Genomic DNA, 14,097 nt, shown 5'->3' with positions numbered 1-14,097 from the left:
GGAAGAATTGCAATGTTTTATCCATTGCCACACCACCACCAAGATTTTTGCTGCCTGACAATCCACAAAGGTACAGCTGCTCAAAGACGTCTTTGGCTGTGCGGACTGAATAACTCAATATTGCAGTCTGGCAACATCCCTCTGCCAGAAGGCACAGCTTTGCATCTTTCTCCTTACAGATTCAAACATGTCTTTAAACCTATAAAACATATGGATTAGTGCCTGCCTATCTATAAAAGGGGCAATAATTACTAGATAGAAATATAGTATTTTTTTATTTTTTTAGGTCAATGTTCAGAGGTTAGATTAGTTCTGATAGCTGTTCTGCCTGCAATTCAAAGTACAAATCTCGGTTGCCCTCGTGTCCAGCTGTATGGATAACTGAAAGAGAAAGCTCATATTGTCATAACTTGGTGCCCAAGTTGTGTTATGAGCTTTTTGAGGTATTATGGCTAGAGTGTGCTAGTTGTGTTAGTAAAAGCTTCTAGCAGGTACCACAGCCAACGACACTTAAGAACCACTTAGTTTTCTGCAAGGCTGGTACAAAGAAAATTAATATTTGCCCCAAGAATTTGGGTGCTGGAACATATATACAGGCAATGACCATTTTATGCTTGTCCAATATGTGCACAACCACACACACCACTGCAACCCAGAAGCGTCTGGAAAAGGGGGTGAGGCGGTGGAAAAGCAGACTTATGCATGCTCCACCAACACGTGTGGGGGTCAGGAAAATAACCCCCATGCAAAATGGTTGTTGCCTGTACCTGAAAGGTGATTCTGGCTTTAGCCAAAAACATTCTGACAAAGAGTCAAATTCAATGTTAATTATACATGAGAGTAGACCCGTTGAATTCAATGGGCATAACTAACTTAACTCCATTGATTTCAATGAATCTACTCTTGAGTAGAATTTAGTTGGCTACAACTCAGAGGATGTATCAAAAAGTGAAATGAAATAGATCAAATACAACACTGCCATACCTCTTTACTCGAGCCCAAATTTTAACAATATACCTACTTGACCATAGTCAACAGTTCCAGGGTCATACAAGTAAAGAGGAAAGGTCTGTTCAAAGTAAGAATGAAAAGCTGGAAAACCAAGAGGAAAGAGGCAGCCATTGCTTCAGTATGGCTCAAGTGCAAAACAGATGGAGGCAAGCTTATCAATATGGGGATGAACCTTGTACAAAACTGGCTCAATCACTAAACTACACCTCCCTCCTTCCCCTATGCTTCTATTTTGATTTCTTAAAAAAAATAAACAAATAACTGTATTTCGCAAGCAGTGAAGTAGCAATACTGTACAAATGGAAAAGATAAATATCATAAACATCTAAATTCCAGATATTAGCCTCTTTATGCAATACAAACATTCCTACTAATATCTTAATTCCATTTCTGAAACAACACATTGCTGGACAGAAATGACCTAATTTAAGCAAGAATCTATTTCTGCCCCTTTTTAATGATTTCCAAATTGTTTTTACATTCTTTGCTGCCCCTCTTTCCCAGTTCTAGACTGTAACATAGCCAAAACAAACAGATGAATCCTGTCTCACTGCAGAGTCAATCATTCAAAAGAGAGGAGAAAAATGCTGAAAATCCTCTCTAACAGCCATACGTGAAAGAGAAGCTTAGTTCAACCAACATGAGTATGACAAACACCGGATACATGAACTTTCACCCACTTCCAGAAGATGGAAAAACCTCATCTTTCACTGTGATCTATTTCCTTTCTAAAAGCAGAGCAGTATACTGTACTCACCTCTTCTCTCAGTCATCAAATTCCTACCCACCCTTCGAAGAGAGAAAATTGTGCAAACAAAGACTTCGACTTGCATATAAAGTTTTAAGAGCCCAGTAAACAACAGCAATGTGCAGTACTGGATACCCACATTCTCTGAAAATCCCAGAACCCCAGCTCTTATTCTCAAAGAGTTTATCTTAACTCTATTTGCTTTACCCTTATGGTAAAGCAGTAGGGGGTGTCATGAAAACCACAGATGAACAGGAAAATACAGAATCATGGGAAGAATTGGAGAGAAGCAAGAGCATGAAATTAGTGCAGGGGGTTGAATTTCAGATGCCTTTCATACCCAGCCTTGGGCCAGGAACACTTGCCTCCCAAAGATCAGTGCTAACATTCTCAGGAAGAATGGCAGTAAAGGTGGTACAGTACTATAAGACTACTCTGAGCAAACATTAGTTGAATATGACCCAATAGGTCAAGTCAAGTGTTATATCTGGGGTAAATGTGTTGTTGCTTCAAGGGATTAATCTTGGAGGTGACTTCTTTCTGGTCAGATGCATGAAAACAACCTTCCTGCTTTGCTCATACAAGAACAATGCATGTTACTACAGTGCAGGAATGCACAATCAAATTCCACTGGCTTTTGCAAGTAAATATGTGAGATTTTCCCCGCCTCTAGAAAATAAAAGATTTTTGTCAGAGCATCCCCACTTTAAGAATGTGATTTTAAGTGTGACTTTCTGAACAGTGCAATATGGGGAAGAGCCCTGGGAGAGTTAAAAGGATCTGTACCCCATCAATGAAGGTACAACAGGAACATGAAGGAGATGCAAAATGAAACAGAAAATTCACTACATTATAAACTACAATAAGATCTCTCTTAAGGAAAATTTAAATGAAAAGCAGCTCATTTTCCAAAGAACAGCTCTACAGTTCCTGCAAAACATGCAACCCTTTCCACACCATCTTGGAGAAGTCGTATTTGAATTATCCAATTCCAGTGCTCTCTCTCACTATTGATTTTCACACAGCACACATAATCCTAAACCTGTTTGTACTCAGACAGTCCTACTCAGCTGCTCTTTTGCACAAAGACTGTTATGAGAATGTTATATAGATGGAGACCAAAGCACTTTCCAAGACAAGAAATATCAAATCTGTATCAACTACAGAACTTCCTACTGATTTCTTGAGAATAAGCCAAGGCCCTCATGGGTGTCCAAGCAAACGAGTCAAAGAAATAGGAAACAAAGGATTGCATGCTACACCCTTTTACTTCACATCAACCAAAGGAAACTACTTCCAGCACCTCCTCTGGTGCCACATACACACATTACTTCATTCACAGCACTCCCTCAGTTTTAACTCATTCATAATATTTACCACCACTCAATTCTGTTGTTGCAATCTCTACACGACCCGCACAACCACACTTTGCTTTTTTTAGGCAAGGTCTACCCTGTGTGGAATTAAGATCTGTGATAGTATCACAACAGGCTAAGGGACATAGGAGCCAACTTCTAGATGCCAAGGTCCCTTTGCCCCCCATAAAATATTTGAGGGGGGCCGCCCCCAAAAAAGTTGCCATTGCCATTGAGCATTGCCATTCAAATGGTGTATCATGCAATTATGTGATGCTTACCTGCCCCTCCCTCCCTAGCCCCAATATTTTATTCAAGTTTGCACCCTGGTAAGGGATAAACTAACCTAGGCGACAGCATTTTGGGGTTCTGCAAAAGCACCAGGGCAGTCTCTCCACATGCATGCACAGAAAAGGTGAGAAACTGTTGTGTGTGTGTGTGTGCAGGAGAAGAGGGTTCAATAGACTAGACTTGCAGGCATGGCCAAACTTGGCCCTCCAGATGTTTTGGGACTACAATTCCCATCATCCCTGACCACTGGTCCAGTTAGGTAGGCATGGGAGTTGTCATCCCAAAACATCTGGAGGGCCAAGTTTGGTCATGCCTAGCACACAGCGGTTCTTAACCTGTGGATCCCCAGATGTTGTTGGACTACAACTCCCATCATCCCTGAGCTCTGGCCTTGCTAGCTAGGAGTGATGGGAGTTGTAGTTCAACAACATCTGGGGACCCACAGGTTGAGAAAGGCTGCGACTAGAGACAAGGAAGGTGGGTTTAACACCCCATGTTAAAAATGTGGGGGGGGGGGGTATCTTATCTGCATTAAGTGATCTGGATGCCCGTGCAAACGGGAGGAGACGATCGCGGGGGGGGGGAGGGGATCCCCAAGAGCGGGCGGAGTTTCCGCGGGCGAGATCAAAGGCTTCGGAGGGAAATCCACTAGAAGAATCCGCCGCGTCCCTAAGCGGAGAAAAATATCATCCCGGGAAGAGAACCCTGAATATATCCCAAGAAATGAAATCTGTCGCTCGCACACATACGCCCAGGCGCGCACGCGCGCGCGCCTCACCTCCTGAATTTCTCCTGGAGGCGCCGCATGGGGGTCCAGCGCAGCCGCCTCACGTCGAGCCAGGCGAGCTGGGGGTCGGCACGGGGGGCTCCCGGCGGCTCCTGAGGCGGCGAGGGCCGGAGTCCGGGCCCTCATTGGCTTGCCAGCCCCGAGCGGAGGTAGCTGGAGGAGGCGAGGCGAGGCGAAGCCAGGCCCAGGGCTGTTGCTGCCGCTGCTGCTGCCGTTGCCTTGGGGTCGCGCGCGCAGTCGAGAGAAGCAGCCGGCCGGCGGCGGGGCTCCCGCTTTTTAAAGCGGCGCCGTCGGCTCTCGCGCCGCGCGCTCGGGCCCCCGGCTCGGACCCGCCCCCCCCCCGCGCGCGCCGGTTGTCAGTTCAGTCGGGTGCCGAGGCCAGGTCGGGAAGCCCCGCCCACGCCCGACCGCCGGAGACGCCGATTGGTTGGGAAGGAAGAAGTGGGTGGGAGGGGGAGAGGGAGAGGGAGGGAAGCGGCGGGAGAACAATGGGCGGTTGGCGGGGAGCGCGCGCGTGGTGGGCGGGAAAAGGGAGGCGGCGGGCAGTGAGGTAAAAAGGAGGGTGGTTCGATTTGAACGCGGTTTAGAAGCGGGGGCGAAGATGAGCCAGGGCAGCGGCTGCCTCTCCTCTCAAAGGGAAATCCTCCTCAGAAAGGGAAGGAGTCCTCTGGCTGCCTGAGTTTATTTTCATCCATTTTTCTAGAAATAAAACTCAGGACTCCAAACTTGTTGAGCTCTTTCTCTCTTTTTAAAGGAAACTCTAAAGTCGTTCATCTTCTTCTTCTTCTTTTTAGGCAATCGACCTCAACATCAGAATCAAAAGAATCTTTTTTTAAAAAACCCTGTTATTAAACAAACATTACATACAAAAAAACAAAACAAAAAACCCCACAAACTAATCTTACGTAGTTATTACAGTATACATAATCAAGTTGTGAAGCATCTAGAATACATGTGAATTATATAAAAGAAATAAAAAGAGAGAAGAAAAATGCACAATAAAACCGAAAAATTAACAAAACAAACTACCTATCAAACAAAAAGCAGTATTTAGTTAATTCAAACCAGTACCAGTGTATAATCAGAAGAATCTTTATTTGCATCAGCCACCAGCCATAGGAATAAAATAAAAATGTACTGAAAATAGAGGTTAAAAACATAATTAAAGAAAATATATTTTAGGGGTTTACAACCATAATCAAATATAGATCTTATTCTCATCACCTTGCAGTTTTTGCTGTCACCTGGTCATCTTGCTAAAAGAAAGGACACAGTAGCAATGGTTAAGCACCGCCAGCATGGGCAATAATAAAGGGGTAATAACCTCACTCCTCAGAGCTTTATAAATAGAGTGCAAGCTAGAAGGACACGAGCCACTGACTCAATACTACCATCTCCACAGGGACCTCAACATCCCGGACACTGTTGCCTATTTTCCAAAAGTTCCCCCAGACGCCAGTTAAATCCCTGACGTGTCCAGAAAATTCAGGACTTGTAGCAACCCCCTAGGGGGCTTGTTGCGTTCCCTTCTATGAAAACAGGGACATCTTATTCCTTAATAATAAAAACAGACTTTGTTTCACCTGGGTCAAAGAACCAGTTTGGCACCCTAATAAAAATCATAATTATTATTATTCTATTACCCTGCCCATCTGACTGGGTTGCCCCAGCCACTCTGAGCAGCTTCCAACATAATAAACATTAAAAAATTTCCCTATACAGGCCTGCCTTCCCGTGTCTTCTAAAGGCTGTATAGTTAATTATCTCTTTGGCTTCGGGGGGGGGGGGCAGATAACTGCTATCCCCTCCAACATTTCTCCAATGAAAATAGGGACGTCATAAGGAAAAGCGGGACATTCCGGGATCAAATCAGAAACCGGGACGGCTTCTCTAAATTTGGGACTGGCCCTGGAAAAGAGGGTCTTCTTGCAGGGAGCTGTTCTCTTCTGACCTTCCATGGTTGAAAATGGGGACGGTTCTTGAGGGCTGCCTCAAGTCATTGACCCAAACACAAAGAAGCACCTCTAAAGACCCCCCAAAAGAAAGAGCTATTACGTCCAAAAGACGTATCTCTCGAGGGCCTTTCTGTGCCAATCCTGTTCTCATCCGGCTAAGCGCATCTCCCTCAAGAGAGATGCTCCGCTGGTAATTCTCACATTGGGTGCTTGAAGAAAAAGAGAACGGTGTGATGCAAGACACTTGCTCTTCTCCACAGAAGAGGCTGCCCTGTGCTTCTCTTCATGAATCACTGTTCTGGACCTTCAACCTCTGCCGGGATCCAGTGGTTTTGGCATGCTATTGGGTTGTTTAAGTTGGAGATAAAGCAGGACCACAAACTGGCTTCAGTATTGCGTCTCTACATGAGACGCCAGCCTGGGCTTACCTCTTTTCGGTCAGGATTCATGCTTAGACACCCACAGCTGTCGCTAACATGGAAAACACGGCATTATGCATTGCTGAATGCCTTTCTCTGCCTATCTGTAACAATTTGTAATGGCTGAGCTGCCCCGACTTGTGAAATAGGTGTGTTGGTAAACTGACCATAGAAATTCTTTTGAGCCTCTGCTAAAGAAGAGGTCACAGAATTGCAGCCTAGAATTGCAGGCGGCAAGGGAGAAAGAGGTAGGGGTTTAGGATGCTGGTCAACTGGCAGGTTAGGTGCTGCAGAAGCTGTGGTCTCTACCACCAGCCAGATGACTAATAGATGTTCTTCCAGTTGCATGAGAGTCACTGATTTGCAAACGGAAGAATGTTTGAAAGAACTGACAGAATGAGAACCCAGTTGCATGGATCTTTATCATATAACTGGGACGTGGGTGGTGCTGTGGTCTAAACACTGAGCCTCTTGGGCTTGCTGATCAGAAGGTCAGCAGTTCGAATCCCCACAACCGGGTGAGCTCCCGTTGTTCGGTCCCAGCTCCTGCCTACCTAGCAGTTCAAAAGCACGCAGTGCAAGTAGATAAATAGGTACCACTCTGGCGGGAAGGTAAATGGCGTTTCGGTGTGCTGCTCTGGTTTTGCCAGAAGTGGCTTAGTCATGCTGGCCACATGACCTGGAAAAACTGTCTGCGGAAGTGGACAAATGCCTGCTCCCTCGGCCCGTAAAGCGAGATGAGCGCCACAACCCCAGAGTCTTTCGCGACTGGACTTAATTGTTAGGGGTCCCTTTACCTTTATCATATAACTGGCATCCTTCATGGTTTCCATTTATGTCTGAAAAACTCTTGGAATCAAACACTGCCCTCCTAGCTGAGTCATTTGAACATTCAGTTGTGAGGGAGCTGCTCTGCGATTGTTAGCCAAAGTAGCAACTTCTAATCATGTTTTATGCGTCACTACTATTGTTTCGAAACACATTTATTTCTCTTTTCCTCTTAAAGCTCATAATTTCTTTTCCATGTGAGGCACAGTTAAATACAGTTCACTTTGTCCTACAAAGTACATAGCCTTGCAGTTGAAACCAAGCAGAAGTGTCCTTTTAAAGAAAAAGAATTACCAGGCTGGCAAGCAAACTGAATTTCCGTCAAATGACAGCAGAAAGACAGCACCCACTGCTTGGCCCTTTGTGTGTAACTCAGGCTTAAAAACAAAGGCAGTATTCAAAGCACATCAATACAGCTGGACATAAAGAAGCAAGTTTTGTTATCAAAGAGGTGTTATGAGGAAGAAGAATGCAAGAACAAAAAGGAATTGCGTTTAAAAAGACTAGCAATAGCAAAATGATAGCAAAGAGGGAAATGATTGATGAGGAAAGTATCATGAATGATTGTTGTCAACCCGCATTGTTGCCAAGCACCCCAAAAGTATAGATCAGAATAACATCCTTTAAGTCTGCAGTTTAAAAAACAAATAGGAGCACTTAGATGTATTCAAGCCAGCTTGCTCCACATTCCCAAAGCCGCAGTTCACATTGTCCCATTATTTTGGCTCGGACTGACAGCTTGATCCTATGAATGTGAGACTTGCAAAGGAGTAATGCTGTGCCAGTCACTGAAGCAGTGCAAACTAACACTGATTCAGACATTACGTTTTTAGGTACACACCTAATCTTTAAGTGCGCATCTAAAAATATAGTACAAACGAGACAAATGTGTTTGGGAAACACAAATCATGGCCATGTGTAAGTGAGGCAGGATTGGCTGCAGATCCCTTTCTCGGGGTAGAATTAGACACCAGGGGGATAGCTATACCTGTGCCTAGTTCTTGTTCACCTAATGAAAAAAGAAAAGAAATTCCCTGTGTAATGAGATCCCATTAAATTGTGGGGTTCACCCAGACCCTATTCCAGGCTTCCTCAAACTCAGCCCTCCAGATATTTTGAGACTATAATACCTATCATCCCTGATTCCTTGTCCTGCTAGCTAGGGATCATGGGAGTTGTAGGCCAAAAGCATCTGGAGGGCAGAGGTTGAGAAAGCCTGCCCTATTCCATTTCACTGGCTCCCACTAGCAGGGGCAAGGAAACCTACAGCATGATGTCACATTGTGCTGAAAGTTGGACCATATCTTTGGGGGACAGGGTATAGATATGCCACTTTTGGCTGTAACCTCGGTTCTACCTACCATTCAGTGGGCCTGTTGCCAAATAAAGCATAGAACATCCTTCATCATCACTGGTATGGGTCAAGTACTAGCATGTCATCCTTACTACTTTTCTGCTGCAGGAACATAAAGGGTCAAACTCTGGAGTCAACCCATAACAAACAAACAATGAAGTCATACTCAAAGTAGTCTCATAGAAATCAGTGGGTTGTTCATTATCTCTAACCTATATTTATATCAGTGGCCTACAACAAAATATCTTCAAAAATTACAATATATAAGTAACTCTTGAATGTGTTTATGGCAATCTCTTCTAATCTCCGGCTGCTGCTATTATGTTCCAGGCTTTTCCTTCTAAGGGGAGGTTATAGTAGATGCTGTAAATGGGAAGCTTTAAATGCAAGAAATGCCAGTTTGAATTGTCTGTTGAATATAACCCATGCTATCTCTTCCTGGCTTTACTATTTCTTTTCTAGGTATTTAAATATTTGGATTACACCAAAAATCAAAAAGCACAAACTGAATAACAGACCCATATATCTGTTGGATTGCCATTTTCTTCCTGAATAGCGTGGTAACATAGTGTATATACTGTATAATCATAGTTGGTGCCTTCTGAAGGCTATTTAGTAAATTTAGGGAGCTGCCATTAAAAACTAAACTTGCATCATTCCTGGTAGAGACTCAAATTACAAAATGCAACTTCTCATCATTGCCAACATCTGTTCCAGCAGCAACTCACCAGGGTGAATTTAACAAGCACAGATTATTTTCTTAGAAGAAGACTCCAGTGTTGTCTTTTTAATCTCTGATATACAAAGGTTTCCTCTGCAGCAGCCCCCTACCCTCATGCGTATCACAGTCACTTTGAATTATATGTGCATATTGTTCATTTTGAGAGACAGAAACCTAGCAGAGTGACAGGTCAGAAACGAGGTGCTTGCAGTTCTTCTAACAGCTGCCTTTTCAATCTTCATTTTATAACCAAATCAAATCCTTCATACCACAGATTGCTCAAGCCAAATGGCAGGAATCTCAACCAAGGCAAAAAAGGACATACTCGAAAGCTTCCAGTGCTGCGAGCCAACACTACATGGTAAGTCTAAAGGTTAGTACTAGCAGTGAGTAAGTCCCTGCACAGAAACATTTGATAACAATATAGATCTGTAAATTCATGCAGAAGCCGCGGTGGTGCTGTCATAATGACCACACACATTCCATGGCTCAACCGAAACACGGCTCAACTGAAATCAGTCAGACATAAGATTATGCATAAGAAACTTACAAATCTCGGAGCAAACATTGGGATAGGGGTGGAGAATGGAAGCAAGATCAGTCAACTTTTGATGTAGCAGATGGTGAGTGCTAGTTTCAATGAGCGCAGCATGGAACTGCTGCTGCTAAGTTCAGAGGCAGATGTTACCTGCTAGTTCTGACTTGTTGCCCAGAGAATACTCACTTTTCTGGGGGTTTTGTAGTCTCAAATGAATCCTTGTTGGTCAAAGATTTCCCTTTTTTGCCCCATGAGCTGTTGGACATTCTTTAACACCAAAGTCCTCCTAAGTAACAGAAGAGTAATCAGACAGGAATCCTGGCTTCCTCCTGGTGTATGTTGATTTAGTTTGTTCAGTCTTCTTGAAGAGTGAGAATGGGGGGGGGGGAGTTGGGATTGGCATACTTAAAAACTAGTCCGCCCACCACATGGGTATGGAGTAAGAGATTAGCAAGTCTTACTCATGCTGTTTGGGCAAGTAGTAGTCTTGCAGAATTTCAGAACAGAGCTTTTGTTTACAAAGTATGATGGAGAATGACCTAGAGAGCAAAGGTTGGCCTTTCCCCCCAGCCAAATAGCGTGAAGCCCAAATACCTGCCAAAATGAAGCATACAAATGTGTTGTTTCTTTCAGGTGAAGCCAGTGGAATTGCTTTAAGTATTAGGCTGTGTACAAGCCATACATTTAAAGCACTCTGCCCCCAAGAATCTTGGAAACTGTAGTTTGCCTCTCACAGAGCTACAATTCCCAGCACCCTTAACAAGCTACAGTTCCCAGGATTTTGGGAGAGATGTACTCTAAATGTGCTTTAAATGTATGGTGTGTACACATATTGCGAGAAGCAAAGCTACAGGGAACCAGGCAGAGGGCCTTCTTGGTAGTGGCGCCCGCCTTGTGGAACGCCTTCCCATCAGATGTCAAAGAGATAAACAGAAGACATCTTAAGGCAGCCCTGTTCAGGGAAGTTTTTAATGTATGACATATTAGTGTATTTTTGGTCTTTATGGAAGCCGCCCAGAGTGGCTGTATTATTACACAGCCTTAGATGCTTTTACACATAGGAGCCAACTCCTAGGGGCAAAGTGGTCTTTGGGGCCCCCAATAAAATATTTGAGGGGGCCAGGCCCCCCAAAGCTGATGAGCATTGCCATTCAAATGGTGTGCATGCACCACATCATGTGATCGATTAAGCGGGGTGGGGCTTACCTGCCCCCCCCCCGTATTTTATTTGAGTTGGTACCCCTGCTTGAGTTGGTACCCCTGCCAGCAATTTGCAGAGCTAAGACCATAGAAAGCCAATGCATACAAATCCTGCTTTTCCTTTCCTACTGCAAAGTAATCAAGAATGATTTAACACTTCATCCAGAGTCTGTGCAGAACAAAATTATTGGAGAAAGTTTCCATTGCATACTTTATGCTGTGCATCTTAAGGAAATCTTTCCCTCTCTGCCAACTTGTAAGGAAAGGTCATTGCATTAAATCTGTTAACTTTTAAGGTGCCACATGACTCTTTGCTGTTGTTGCATTAAAGTAGATTTACAGAGGTTTATGATTGGCTTGCACAAGTTCTGATAAACTCAACTCCTGGCAGTTTTTCCAGACTAACAGATGTACTGAAGGGAGGACAACAGCTTGGCACAGATGCCCTCTTGCTATAGAAGCAATTTTTCAGGCACCTTCTGTTGTATTGCTTGTTGTCAGCCTTGAATTTCAATGACATTGCAGAATTCATTGACTAATGTAATATTACCAATTTGTTTCTGGGAAAGACAAGATGGATCAGAGACTTGGCTTGTCTTCAACGATCAAGCTTTAAAATGTGCCAGGTTTATTTATTGTTTAAATGCTTGTCACAATTTCGGGACATGCTTTACATTTCATGATTAATTCCCAAGGTTTGGCACTGACATTGAGTAATCTATCCTGGGGCCTGACCCAAAACTAATTGAAATACTTGTCTTTTCATTAATCTTTGGAGTGATTTGTTTAAAGCAATCTGGTCAGCTCCTGTTCCCCATGTATCCTCTCCCATCTAGTCAAAGGAGCTGTGCGAAGCCGAACCTCCAACAACCCAACTTTCAATGTCTGTTTGCAGTGCTGCAAATCTTGCATCCTGTCAACCCCCTAAACCATACCAGCAAGATCCCTGGGTCTTGTTGGGTATTGTTGCATTGGCAGTGGAGCAAAGGTACTTGTCAACAGCGATTCAGTTGCTCACACCCTCTACCATCCCTGTTTCTGAGGCAACTATTGCAGTACCAGCCAGTTGAGATGCTGTGCTGGCAGCTGGCCAGTTTTTCCTTGGGGGTTCAGGTCCAGAATGTCATGCAGGGTGGTATTCTGGACTCATTTGATCTATTTAGCTAAATATAATAATTCACCTACTCAGCTGGGACCATCTGCCATTTTGACTCCACCTCTTCTGAAACTGTGTTTTGTTAGGAGCTATTCCACCAGGCTGCAGCAGAGGCTTTGGTGAGACAGTATGACATCCTTCATTAGCTCAACTGGGACCAGGAATATGGGAACTCAACTCAAAGGACCAGGTGCTCAGCCTGGGAGTTATTTTGGACTCACATCTGTCCATGGAGGCACAGGTCAATTCTGTGTCCAGGGCAGCTGTCTACCAGCTCCATCTGGTGCACAGGCTGAGACCTTACCTGTCCATGGAGTGTCTTGTCAGAGTGGTGCATGCTCTAGTTATATCCCGTTTGGACTACTGCAATGTGCTCTACATGGGGCTACCTTTGAAGGTGACCTGGAAACTACAACTAATCCAGAATGCGGCAGCTTGACTGGTGACTGGGAGCGGCCACCGAGATCACATAAAACTGGTCTTGAAAGACCTACATTGGCTCCCAGTACGTTTCTGAGCACAATTCAAAGTGTTGGTGCTGACCTCTAAAGCCCTAAATGGCCTCGGCCCAGTATACCTGAAGGAGCGTCTCCACCCCCATCGTTCTACACGGACACTGAGGTCCAGCACTGAGGGCCTTCTGGCGGTTCCCTCACTGCGAGAAGCCAAGTTACAGGGAGCCAGGCAGAGGGCCTTCTCGGTAGTGGCGCCTGCCCTGTGGAATGCCCTCCCATCAGATGTCAAAGAAATAAACAACTATCTGATGTTTAGAAGACATAAGAAGACATCTGAAGGCAGCCCTGTTTAGGGAAATTTTAATGACTGATGTTTTAATGTGTTTTTAATCTCTTGTTGGAAGCCGCCCAGAGTGGCTGGGGATACCCAGCCAGTTGGGCAAGGTATAAGTAATATATTATTATTATTATTATTATTATTATTATTATTATTATCATCATCATCATCATCATCATCATCATCACCATCACCATCACCATCAACAACAACATCATTATTGAATCCCTACTCAGGCTTGAAACTCACTGTGTAGTCTTGTGCAATGCACAGTATCTCAAATTTTAATCCTAGGGCCAAATCTTATATAACGACCAATTCCTCCTTTCTTGCTTTGCCAGTTCAGGGGGGAGAGGTACAATCTGAAAGCTGAGAGTGATGGGGAAAACAGCCTTTCACTTTGGAGAGAGCCCTCTCATTCCCCATCAGTACTGGGAACATGGGGATAGCATAGCTTTCTCTTGGAAGGCATTAGTGCTTACCGCCCATCATTTCACAGCTGAAGAAAGGGACATGGTTGTTTTACACCAGCCTTACACCAACCTGGTGCCTTCTAGATGATCTAGACTGCAACTTTCATCAGCCCCAACCCACAATCCAAAACCACCGGAGGGCACCAGGTTGGTGAAGCCTGTCTCACACCAGAGATCTCTGCCTGGAATCAGTCTTCTCACACCCACCCTGTTCCATCTTGTTGAAGGCTGTTTGCTTGTTTTGGCAGGTTATGTTCTGTTAATAAACTGACCACAAACTTTTTATTTTATCCTGTTTTATTTTCAACCTCCACCCCCCCCCCCGTCCAACTCAATTACATGGAACTTACTATCTAGAGAGGCATCCATATCCAACTTCATCTAGAAACTTGAGATTTTCTAGAGATTTAACCTCTTGCAAGTTGAAGCAGAAGCCTCAATACTGGGAATTCTAGTGGGGGGGGGAGAA

General features: G+C 44.3%; 1 protein-coding gene and 1 long non-coding RNA gene across 3 annotated transcripts in view; both read right to left on the bottom strand.

Annotated features, from left to right (window-relative positions):
- Positions 1-10,390, bottom strand: part of MMD (monocyte to macrophage differentiation associated) — a 28,345-nt gene extending 17,955 nt beyond the window's left edge. Inside the window, exon 1 of one of the 2 annotated variants that reach the window (XM_081181552.1) lies at positions 10,194-10,390. In XM_081181552.1, the coding sequence (XP_081037678.1) occupies positions 10,194-10,273 (80 nt within the window). In that variant the 5' untranslated portion in view covers positions 10,274-10,390. Of the gene's footprint in view, positions 1-4,183; positions 4,539-10,193 lie in introns of those variants that run through there. The other variant, XM_081181553.1, reaches the window with a different exon arrangement.
- The window catches only part of LOC308580243, a 91,535-nt gene that overhangs the window by 52,271 nt on the left and 25,167 nt on the right, over positions 1-14,097 (bottom strand). The gene's annotated exons all lie outside the window — the stretch shown is intronic.

Source organism: Podarcis bocagei, assembly GCF_964188305.1.
Source record: "Podarcis bocagei genome assembly, chromosome: 2".
In the NCBI taxonomy this organism is placed as follows: Eukaryota; Metazoa; Chordata; class Lepidosauria; order Squamata; family Lacertidae; genus Podarcis; species Podarcis bocagei.
The sequence above is the reverse complement of the archived record's forward strand: the minus strand, read 5'-3'. Positions and strand labels throughout refer to the sequence as shown.